The 11,823-nt window shown below is 37.9% G+C and overlaps 1 protein-coding gene across 1 annotated transcript; it reads left to right on the forward strand.

The window, feature by feature from the left end:
• Nucleotides 1–1,494: 1,494 nt before the first annotated feature.
• LOC107804160 (oleosin H2-like) lies at nt 1,495–2,281 on the forward strand. Its single transcript, XM_016628002.2, has one exon. The coding sequence runs from the start codon at nt 1,614–1,616 to the stop codon at nt 2,073–2,075; it is 462 nt and encodes a 153-aa protein (XP_016483488.1). The 5' UTR covers nt 1,495–1,613; the 3' UTR covers nt 2,076–2,281.
• The last annotated feature ends 9,542 nt before the right edge of the window (nt 2,282–11,823 follow it).

Genomic DNA, 11,823 nt, shown 5'->3' on the forward strand with positions numbered 1-11,823 from the left:
CCTTTACTTTGGATGCGTTCTCTTTGAGTGGAGAGCCTGACTCCGTTAATATGGAGTTCTGCCTCTGCTATCAGGTATGTTTGGCACAAGTAAGTCCTTCTGTGTGGAGGACGATTGCATGTCTTTGGCGCTTGTGCCAAGAGATGGGAGATGAGCTATCTTTAGCTCATGTAATGAATCTTTATTCCCCCAAAATCTTCCGCGGGGGAATGAAAGTTTTCAGCAAATGTGGCCATCATGCTCTATTATCTAGCATGGATGATGACAATGACCGTGGGTGGATGGAACGATTTGTTGCAGTTAATAAAAGTTGAGTCCAATTAAATTTTGCTATCTATCTAATACAGATACAGATTATCAAGCATATTTGGATCGTGCAATTATTCAAACAGTCTATAAGCATAAGTGGCGTACGATGCATTTACCAAATAACAAATCCGAATTGAGATTTCAATTAGGACTATAGGAATACACCTCTCGTGGAGACTCTAAATTAAGAGTTGAAGTCCAATTAGAATCTAATATACCATTGTCAAAATAGTCCAACCCAGCACCATATCTAAGAAAGCCCAAACTAGCGCTCAAGCATAGACAATAATACAGTAATTTCTTGGGCCAGAGCAGAAAGGCCCTTCTATTCCTACCCATCTGATGGAATTAGAAGAATTGATCCAACATAATAGTTCGTCCAATCACTCAAGCAAAAAATAATCGATAAATATAATATACTCCATTTGCTGCAATTTAAATGACATATTTTACTTATCGCCTTAGGGCCAGCGTTGGGCACCAAACGTGCACTGGAGGCTTGACATGAGGGACGGTTATGCCCTGCGGGCTATCGAAATGATGGATGAAGACCTCCGTGCCGATTGGATACTTGAAGCACCTTTCTTAGGGGCCTCATGTGTCGGCTTGTGAGCTTAGCTTGGGTTCAGCTAGGCGAGCAAGGGTCCGTTGGCCTAGACGTGCAGTTGTGGGGCGACACTGCACTATGTAGGATGGAAGTATGTCGCGAGAGCTATGTTTGGCCATGCCATAAGACAAGGATAGACATGCTACGAAAGACGCACATGACAAAGGCCAAGGAATGAGAGTCAAGTTGATTAAACTTTGAAGCTAAATTAGATTAGTTCAACTCAATATTATAAAATTAAAATTTAAATATTCAAAAACTATACAAAAAATATTTCTGGCTAGAAAAAATAAATAGTAAATCCCGTCGGTTTAAAATTGAGGTAAAATTGAAAAACTATTGAAATAGGTAGAGATGAAAGTAAGAAAACCACCACGTAAAAAAGGAAAAGTATAGACCGGAAAGATTAAAAAAGCAAAGGAAATAGCAACTGCCAACACTCAAGAAAATAACAAAAGAGGGAAATGCCAAAAGGGCAAACAGACTTGAGACTTTCGAAGCCATCTCTCTGCTAAAACCATTTCCTCATGCAGAAGCTACACTCCTTCTCACCAACATGTGTCACTCCTTCTCCCACGCGTCCATTCTCCTCTCTCTTTATATTCACTCCCCACCTTCTTCTCTCCCTCTCATATCTTCCACCTTCTCATTTACTATCATTCATTTCAATCTTTATTAATTAAAGAATCGGCCGTCCATGGCTGAGCAACACCAGCGCCACCAGCAACAGCAGCAGATGCAAGTTGGCCACCCGACGGAGGCAATCAAGAACCTTCTTCCTCAAAGGGGTCCCTCTAAATCCCAAGTCCTTGCTGTCGTCACTCTCTTCCCTGTTGGTGGGGCCCTCCTCTGCCTTGCTGGACTGACGCTCGCTGGAACTCTCATTGGGTTTGCCGTCGCTACGCCGGTCTTCTTGCTGTTCAGCCCGGTTCTCGTCCCGGCGGCCCTGACGATCGCGTTGGCCGTCACTGGATTCTTGACTTCTGGCGCCTTTGGAATCACGGCGCTGTCGTCGCTCTCGTGGATTATTAACTATATGAGGAGAATAAGAGGTCCAGCTGGAGAGCAGATGGAGCATGGAAAGCGGAGGGTGCAGGACACTGCTGGTCATATGGGACAGAGAGTCGGCCAGAAGATTCAAGAAACTGCTAGAACTTGATCAGCTGATCACATGCATGCAAGTACTCTGATCTAAATCCTAATGGTGCTGTAGTCAAAATGAGATAAAATCTGGAGTGTTTAATTTCCGTGCTTTTCCGATTACTATGTCCATGTATTCTATACTTTGTGTAGTTTTTAATGCCTCCTTCTAAGTGTTTGCAGCATTTAGTTTTTCCGTGTAATAAAAGGGTGTTTTTTTTTTCAGCAGCGTAATTTTTTTTGCGAGCTTTATAACCATAGTTTATTTTGAATTCTGCGGTTCCACTAATTCACTCATTAGAGGAAAAATGATCTCTTTTAATCAGGATTAATTTTCTCCATTTTCATGTTCAAAAATCAATCCGAAGCCGAGACTCCAGTCAAGGATTGTTTAACCAAAAAGTTAGAACTTCGTCAAAGCTTTAATTTAGAAGTTACTGATAATCAAAAATGAATAAAAATGAATAAGGGAAATTGATTTTGCTAACAATAAGATAGACAAAAAAAATAAAGTAAATCAGCATATTAAGATGATTCCTCGTGTTCCTACAAATGACTAGTTTTCTCCTTTTTATAGCTATTTTCAAGATATACGTTTTATCTTTGTCATAATCAGGCCATTATAGACAATTAAAGGTATTAAATATTACGTTACATAATTATTGTAATTTAATACAGATTTTCTAACATTTTTAGTATTTAATGCTTATTACATATTGTATGTGCTGTCAGATTCATTCTCCTTAATTTGCGGATCTAAATAAGTATGAGCGTCGAGTCTTTTGAGTAACTACTCGTATCTGTTGCAACTCGTGCCTCTGCTCATATCTGTTGCAACTCGTGCCTCTTTGCTAATCATTATTTTTTGACCAACCTTCGTATCATGACATGTCATCTTTCAATCACTTCAATATATATAAACTTAATTTTTTCCTATACAGATAGTTCCCCCACTTGTCATTTATTCATCAATTAAATATTTGGAAAGTGGATTTTAAAGCAGGAGTATTTGCCGCCATTAATGTTATTATGGAATCGACGCTTCAATTGTCACTTCCATTTAATGCTTATTACACGCGTCATCTTTTTATTGGTTCTGCAACTTTGCAGCGTTTTCTAAGGCTCTTTCATAACTTCACCAATTACGAAACAACAATTCTCATTATGACCTTTCCATCATTGCACCTTTTCCTTTGACGGTTGCTTCTTAATATAAATATAGTTTTCACCTTTGTCTTTCTTACATAAAGTTCTCTGAATATTCAATTCTTATTTACTTCTTCCTCGTACTATCATGTCTTCATCAAACCCTAATCCTAGGAGCAGAAGAGGAGATAGACTTCGTAATTTAGGATCTTCATTCATACGTGATTCTCCTCTTCCTTCATCTAGTTCCAGTCCTTCTTTTAGAATCAGAAGTTCTTTTTCTCAAAGATCTTCTTCTAGAGGTAAGGAACCCTCTGAACCTCTTCGTGAACCTTCAGTAGAGGAAATAGTTCATGCGGAATTATCTTTCTACAATGATAGAGAATCTCTTATAAATCAAGTGTCCTCTTTGGATCGTGCTGATATCTATCCAACTCAGATCACTGAGGGTTTGATTTCTTTAGTTCGTAAAGACTGTCACTGGAGTCATGACTTCCCTATCATAATTCCCAATGCGAATCAAAGAATCACCTCTTATTTAATTGGGTTTTCTTTTGTTTATACATGCCCTTTCACATTAGGTTTCAAACCTGCTATTGACCCTGTTATCCTTGAATTCTGTCATTTTTTCGATGTCTGTTTAGGTCAAATTGGTCCTATAGTGTGGAGGGCTATTGCCTGTTTGAGGCATTTAACTAACATGGCCGGTGTTCCTTTCACTTTTTCCCATTTAGTTCACCTTTACTCTCCCAGACTCTTTCGCCAAGGTGTTTTTACTTTAGTAGCAAGGAGCAAAAGAGTTCTGGTTAATCCAGAAGATGACAGAGACTGTGGCTGGTATGCTAGGTTTGTTGCAGCCCCCACTATTGGTTTAGTAGGTGATGAAAATGTCTCCTTCCCTGAGAAGTGGAATTTTGCACGTAAGTTTTCTTTTTAATAACTTTCTCGTACCTTTTTTCTTCAACTTTGATGATCATTATCTTAATTTTCTCCTTTCTTTTCCAGCAACCATGGGAATTGTTGATGAAATTTCCAATTTTTGTGGTTGGGTAGGAAAATTATTGTATACAGCCGTAATGGAGGGTAGATCTTGGAAAGCTCTCTCCCAACGGTTTGGTTGGAAAGTGAAAACTCATGGTAAGAAAGTTTTTTTTATTACTTTTTCCAAATCTTATTTTAATCCTTCTTTTTATCAGGATTTGTCGTTCGAGGTATTAGTGCTGAGGCGGTCGTAACTTCTCGAATTTCTTTGGAAAGAGCCCAAGAGATAATTTTGATCTTTTCATCGAAAAGAAAAACTGTGTTTGACCAAGACTCTGAGGAAGAAGAAGATGGGGGTTCTTTGGTAAAAAGGCCACGAGCTCGTAGACGAATTATTTCTGATAATAAAGCATGTTCCCTTCATTCTATTCTTCTTACTGAATTTGTTGAAGCCCCGGTGATGATTCCAGATGATGTTGTTCGCACTGCTGCTCATGATTCAGTTGAGCAAATTTTTAGCTGCGGGTTCGGAAGTGAAAAGTTAGATCCGATTTCTGATGAAGCACCCCTTGTTTCTTTTTCTACTCCCGTTTCTGTAATACCTCCTTTGCCAGTCGTGGCTGTTACTATTCCTCCCCAAGCTGTTTTGACTGCTTCTACAGTTCCTCCTTCGACTACTCCTCCTTCAACTGTTCATTACACCGAGGTTGGTTCCTCAAGTAGGAGTGAAGCCACGAGGCAAGTTACCATTGAAGTTCCTGCCGAGGGCAACCTTTTAAGGAAATCAGGTCGAGCTGACGTGTGGTTGAAGCCATTGATTGGTCCAGTTGAAAGAGTTAAACTTGATGGCCACAGTTCCTTGACTTTGATGAACGATATAGTGCATGCTTCTTTAAAAGTATTCTTTTTTCCAAACTTTACCTTTTTTCTATTTTCAGTGTTCTCATCTTCCCCCCACCCCTCCTTATTTTTTAGGTCAAGCTAATTGGCACAAAAATGATAAAGAGGGTTTCTCTCTTAGAGCAATTAGCGCGTGACTACCAAGTAGAGGTAGATAATTGAAAGGAACAGTTTGAAAGTCTTCAAATCGACATGGAAATATTAGAAGAAGGTAAATGTACCTTAGAGCAACAGGTATTTAACTTCAGAGTTGGCGGTTCAAAAGGCTTCATCAAATCAAGCAAGTAAAGAAAAGAATCGTCTCGAAACCTCTTTTTCTGAGCAACTCTCCAAGGCAAGTGAAGAGATCAGAGAGTTGAAGGCTCTCTTAGATAAGAAGAAAGCATATGCTGGTGAAATCGTGCAGACTCTGACTCAAACTCAAGAAGACCTCCGAGTATCTTTTGATAAAGTTTACTCCTTAGAAAATTCACACGCTTCTCTTCAAACTTCTTATGAATCTGCCTTAGCTGAAAATGAGAAGCTAAAAAATGAAATTGCTGATTGGGAAAGAGATTACGAGATTCTTGAAGATTAAACTGCCATTAAAGTAAGTTGGCCGTTTTTAAATTCTCGCCATGATACCCTTGTTGAAGTTAGCCAGGAGAATTTCAACTTGGAATCTGAGTTAGGCAAGATCAAAGAGACTATTGAGAAGACTCAATAGAACTAGGATTTTTCTTCTCCCGTGGCTGAAGCTTCTGGAAATGTTGAAGATGATACGGGTATCCCCACTCCTTCAAGTCAAGTTGAGCCTGCTGCTACTGATGATCCTGCTTCAGTTCCTTCAACTTCTCAGTGGAAAGTTTGTGATGTTTGACTTCCTTTGTTTTTTTTTTCTTTTTGGTGGTATGTGGTTGTAACCCTTGGTCTTTTTAAGGGTTTGTTGAAAATATTAAGTCCCCAGACCTTTCATGGGGCAACTTTTGATTTATGACTAAGTTCATACTTAGTCTATACTTTTTAATATTAAGAAGTTTCCATTGTTGTTCGAACTTCTGTTTTGTTTATTCTTGCCTTTATTTTTAAGGACTTACTGAATAACTTGCATTTTTATTTTTCAAAAATGCTTCTTTTTTTACTTCATGAATACTTGAATTAATCATGAATTTTATAAAAGAGAGCCTTTTTATATTCGACACTTAATGAAGAAGACATCTCAACTTCATAATGGTGTTAATGTACGATAAAAGAAATAGGAATACACATGATTTTTTGGAATAACTTCGACAAGTTTTTATTTGAATTTTGTCAAGTTTTAAATAACACTTTACATGTATTTAAATTACTTCTATAACTTTCTCGTAACTGTTTTCCTTACAACAGATTTCAAAAAAGAAAATGAATACAAGGTTTTTACTTATAACCCGTTTCAATACATTGCCTTTACCCTAACTATGATAAGGTTTTTATTTGGCCTTTACCCGTTTCAGGCTTGAACTTTGATTATTTCCCAATCTTTTTTGCCTTCTTTATACACATGTCTATGTATATTATATAGTCCCCCAAATGTTTGAACTTTGAAGTATGAAGTTTCGAGCACTTGATTGTTCCTCTCATTTGGTCCTTTCCCTGAAAAGGAAAAACACACGGGACTCGGAGGTGCGATTATAGATGAAGACTGCTTAACCCGTCTGAATATCTATCTGAATAGTTGTAACCCTAGACCGGAAATTTTAATTTATTCTACGTGTCTTGCAGGTCGTGATTCATCATTTAGTACGGGCTAGCTTTTTGCCTATTATCTAAAATCGTTAGTAAAATTTTAACAATTCAAAAATAAAATTTTAAAATATGGATAACTGACCGTGGGTATTCCTTAGAAATAGTATCTCTCAGGTGAATGGCATTCCAGTGTGAAGGTAGTATCTTACCATCCATCGTTTCCAGCTTGTATGCTCCTTTTCCTGCGATACCATGAATCCTGTAGGGTCCTTCCCAGGTTGGACTCAATTTTCCCGCATTAGCCGCCTTCGTAGATGAAAAATATTTTTGAGCACGAAATCCCCAATCTTGAAGTATCCTAGACGCGCTTTTCGATTGCAGTATCGTTCCATGACCTACTTTTGTGCTGCCATTCTTATTAATGCAGCTTCCCTTTTTCCTTCAAGTAGATCAAGGTTTATGCACATTTCTTCGTCATTGGATTCTTCTGACGCCTATGTAAACATCGTGCTTGGCTCTCCTATCTCAAATGGAATAAACCAATGAGAATGGTGTTTCTCCCGTACTTGTTTTTGTTGTTGTGCGGTATGCCCATAAAACAACAGGTAGCAATTCTGGCCAATTACCTTTGGATTCCTCCAAACGCTTCTTTAAATTGTTGATAATGACTTTGTTTGTTGACTCAGCTTGTCCATTACCCACTAAATGATAAGGTGTGGATGTAATCCTTTTGATCTACCAACTTTGAAAAACTCTGTGATTTGTGCGCCTATAAATTGAGGGCCATTATCACATACGATTTCCTTTGGCACACTGAATCGACATATGATATTCCGCCAAATGAAATATCTAACTTCTTTTTCTCGCACCTGTTTGAATGATCCTGCTTCCACCCATTTAGTAAAATAGTCAGTGAGTACAAGCAAGAATTTTACCTGTCCTTTTGTTTGTGGTAGTGGACCCACGATATCCATCCCCCATTTCATAAATGGCCATGGTGCAATGACCGGATGTAACAAATTCGCAGGTCTATGCATGTTATTACCGTATCTTTGGTATTTATCACATTTAGCCACGAAAGTTTCCGCTTCTTCTTCCATTTTAGGCCAATAATAACCTGCCCTAATCATCGTTCTTACCAATGATCTTCCTCCTGCGTGATTCCCACAATGCCCCTCATGTATTTCTCTCATTATATATTCCGTCTGTGAATGCCCGAGGCACCTTTCTAAGGGACCACCGAACATTTTTCGATAAAGATTGTCTTGCTTTAAACAATATTGAGCAGCCTTTTTTCGAAGCGCGTGAGCTTTTTTCTTGTCTTCAGGGATGGTTCCATACTGCAAAAAAGCAACAATCTCGTTCCTCTACTCCCAGGTTAAGTTATTAAAATTTACCTCATTTTTGTCTGGATCGAGTACTAAATGAAACAAATGAATTATGGAAGCATTTTCATTGCTTGCTACGTCTGCTGCAGATGCGAGATTGGCTAGGGCGTCCGCCTCAATATTTTCATCTCTTGGTATTTGCATAACTTTCCTGGTTTGGAATTGCCTGATCAGATCCCGTACCTTCTCTAAGTACTGTTGCATCCATGCTTCCCTGACCATATAAGTCCCCATCATTTGATTAACTACGAGCTGCGAATCGCTTTTGATTACAATCTAATTAATGCTGAGTTCTCGTGCTAGTTCTAAACCTGCAATCACAGCTTCATACTCCGCCTCATTGTTAGTTATAGAATGACATTTAATGGCTTGTCAAATGGTTTCACCCATTGGTGGTACCAAAATAATTCCTAAGCCTGCACCCTTCACATTAGATGAACCATCAGTAAATAAGGTCCAAATTCCTGGATTAGATCCGTTGAACACCTGTAATTCTTTTTCTGTTTCCAATTGCATTCCTTGGCTAAAATTAACCACAAAATTTGCTGTCACTTGAGATTTTATCGCAGTTCTAGGCTGGTATGTGATGTCATATTCACTTAATTCTATAGCCCATTTGGCTAACCTACCTAACAACTCATGCTTGTGTAATATATTACGTAATGGATAAATAGTTACTACAACAATAGGGTGACATTGAAAATAAGGCCTTAATTTTCTAGATGCCATGATTAGTGCAAGTGCAAGCTTAATTAATTGAGGATACTGTGTCTCTGCATCTAATAAAGTTTTGCTGACATAATAAATCGGAGATTGTTTACCTTGATCTTCACGAACTAACATAGCACTTACCGCTACTTCGGAGACAACAAGGTAGATGAGAAATATTTCCCCAACTTTTGGTTTTGCGAGCAACGGTAGATTTGATAAGTATGTCTTCAAATTTTTGAGTGCCTGTTGACATTCCTTAGTCCATTTGAACTAATCTTGCTTTTTAAGAGCTTAAAAGAATTTAAAGCACTTTTATGATGATTTGGAAATGAATCTCCCTAAGGCTGCAATTCTTCCTATCAACCTCTACACTTCTTTTTTACTTGTAAGCATGTCAGGGATCTCTTCAATGGCTTTAATCTGTGCGACATTCACTTCAATACCACGGTTAGAAACAAGAAAACCCAAAAATTACCTGATGCAACACCGAATGCACATTTCTCAGGATTTAATTTCATATTGAATTTTCGCAAGATCTTAAACGTACCAGACAAGTGTGATATATGATCCCCTGAATGTTGAGTTTTAACGAGAATATCGTCTATATAGACCTCCATAGGTTTTCCCAAATGTTCTTGAAACATTTTGGTCACTAGTCTTTGATATGTTGCACTAGCATTTTTGAGACCAAAATGCATTATTTATAACAGTAAGTCCCCCTGTCTATTATAAATGAAGTTTTTTCTTCATCTATAAGATCCATTTTGATCTGGTTGTATCCTGAATACGCATCTAAAAAGCTTAACAATTCATGTCCTACATTACATTAGCATCAATTAGTTGATCTATATGTGGTAATGGAAAAGAATCTTTAGATGTTAAGGTCTGTGTAATCTACACAAACTCGCCATTTACCATTCTTTTGCGATACCACAACAGTATTGGATAACTAATTAGGATACTTTACCTCGCGGATAGACCCAATTTTTAGTAATTTTTGGACCTCATCTTGAATCACCTGATTTTTGAAAGTTCCTTGCTTTCTCTTCTTTTATTTGATAGGCGGATATGATGGGTCTTCATTTAATTTGTGAGTCATTACCTCCGGTGGTATCCCTGTCATATCAGAATGGGACCAAGCAAAACAATATACGTTAGTTTTCAAAAATTCAATCAACTTACCTTTCATGTCCTGGCTTAGATTGGCCCCTACGTAGACTTTCCTTTCAGGCCATTGTGTGGATAACACTACAGCCTCTAGTTCTTCAATTGTTGTTTTGATACTTTCCTTTTCCTCTGGTTCTTGAATGGCATCAGGCGTTAAGTCCACATTTGTTCGCCCTTGTTCAGTTGAGGTTTGTGTTGTGGTACCCTCAAATGGATTCTGTAACTGCTATATTTTTCGTTTCTCATACTTGAATCTGCTATAGAGTTTATGCTCCTGGATGTCTGTTGATCCCCACGGATTTGTTATATTCCCCATGGTGATGGAAATTTAATTACTTGGTGTAAGGTGGACGAAACTCGTGGATCCATGGTCTCCCGAGAATCATATTGTAAGCTATCTCTATATCTACCACCTGAAACTTTGTATCTTTGACAACTCCTTCTGCGAATGTAGTAAGTATTACCTCCCCTTTCGTCACGATGCTGGAATTGTCAAATCCAGACAAAGTATGCACCTTTGGTATTAATTTATATTCAGCTTGCATCTCGCGTAGTACTCTTAGCAGAATAGTGTTCACGAAACTACCTGGTTCTCCTTCTCGTGACTCGCTGGGGATTCAACCACTGCCTGAATTAGCAAGCCCAGAACGAGGATTCTCCAAAGTGTTGTTATTTGGAGTGGGTGTTGGTGGTGCAAAAGGTAACTGGCTGACAAAGGCCTCAAGAGCTTTATTGACCTGTTGAGCGATTAACTTTTGCAAAACTTCATTGATAGCTTCATCATTTTCAAATTGAGCGTTTCCATTTGCATGAGATCCATCAGGAGTGCCTTCTCGAGACCGCCGAGGGGAGAAGGGATCGGGGTGTGATCATCCTGTGGATTCCCCTGGAGTTGATGGTTTCCTTGGTTTCCTTGGGTGTTATCATTAATGTTTGACATGGTTGATGCAACAAAAAAGGTTAGGCTAAGAAAGAATAGATTATCAGATTCCGGTAACGGAACCAATTTGTTTAACCAAAAAGTTGAACTTCGGTCAAAGCTTTAATTTAGAAGAACTCGGGTTACTGATAATCAGAAATGAATAAGGGAAATTGATTTTGCTAACAATAATATAGACAGAAGAAAACAAAGTAAACCAGTAAATTAAGATGATTTCTCGTGTCCTTACAAATGACCAGTTTTCTCCTTTTTATAGCTATCTCCAAGATATACGTTTTGCCTTTGTCATAATCAGGCCATTATAGACAATTAAATGCATTAAATGTTACGTTACATAATCATTGTAATTTAATACAGATTCTCTAACGTTTTTAGTATTTAATGCTTATTAAATACTGTATTTGTACTCTTTTGTGCTGTCAGATTCATTCTCCTTAATTTGAGGTTCTAAATAGGTATGAGCGTCGAGTCTTTTGAGTAACTGCTCGCGCCTCTACTTGTGCCTCTGCTCGTATCTGTTGCAACTCGTGCCTCTTTGCTAATCATCATTCTTTAACCAGCCTTCGTGGCATGACATGTCATCTTTCAATCACTTGAACATATATAAACTCAATTTTTCCCTATACAAGGATTTAATTATTTCCTTCGGAATTTTTGAAATTCGAATGGTACCACATATATAAATTGGGATGGAAGAAATTAAATAATAATTTTGTTCTATGGGATATTTTATCACATTTTTTTGAAATTTGAATGGTACAAACATAAATTGGAATTAAAATCTTAACGGTATCCCATAAATTAGGACTAATTAAAAATGTAAATATTTT

This window comes from Nicotiana tabacum, chromosome 6 (genome assembly GCF_000715075.1).
Source record: "Nicotiana tabacum cultivar K326 chromosome 6, ASM71507v2, whole genome shotgun sequence".
NCBI lineage: Eukaryota > Viridiplantae > Streptophyta > Magnoliopsida > Solanales > Solanaceae > Nicotiana > Nicotiana tabacum.

Bases quoted from the DNA above. Each gene is read 5' to 3' on its own strand.
- LOC107804160 (XM_016628002.2), top strand. From the start codon at position 1,614: ATGGCTGAGCAACACCAGCGCCACCAGCAACAGCAGCAGATGCAAGTT.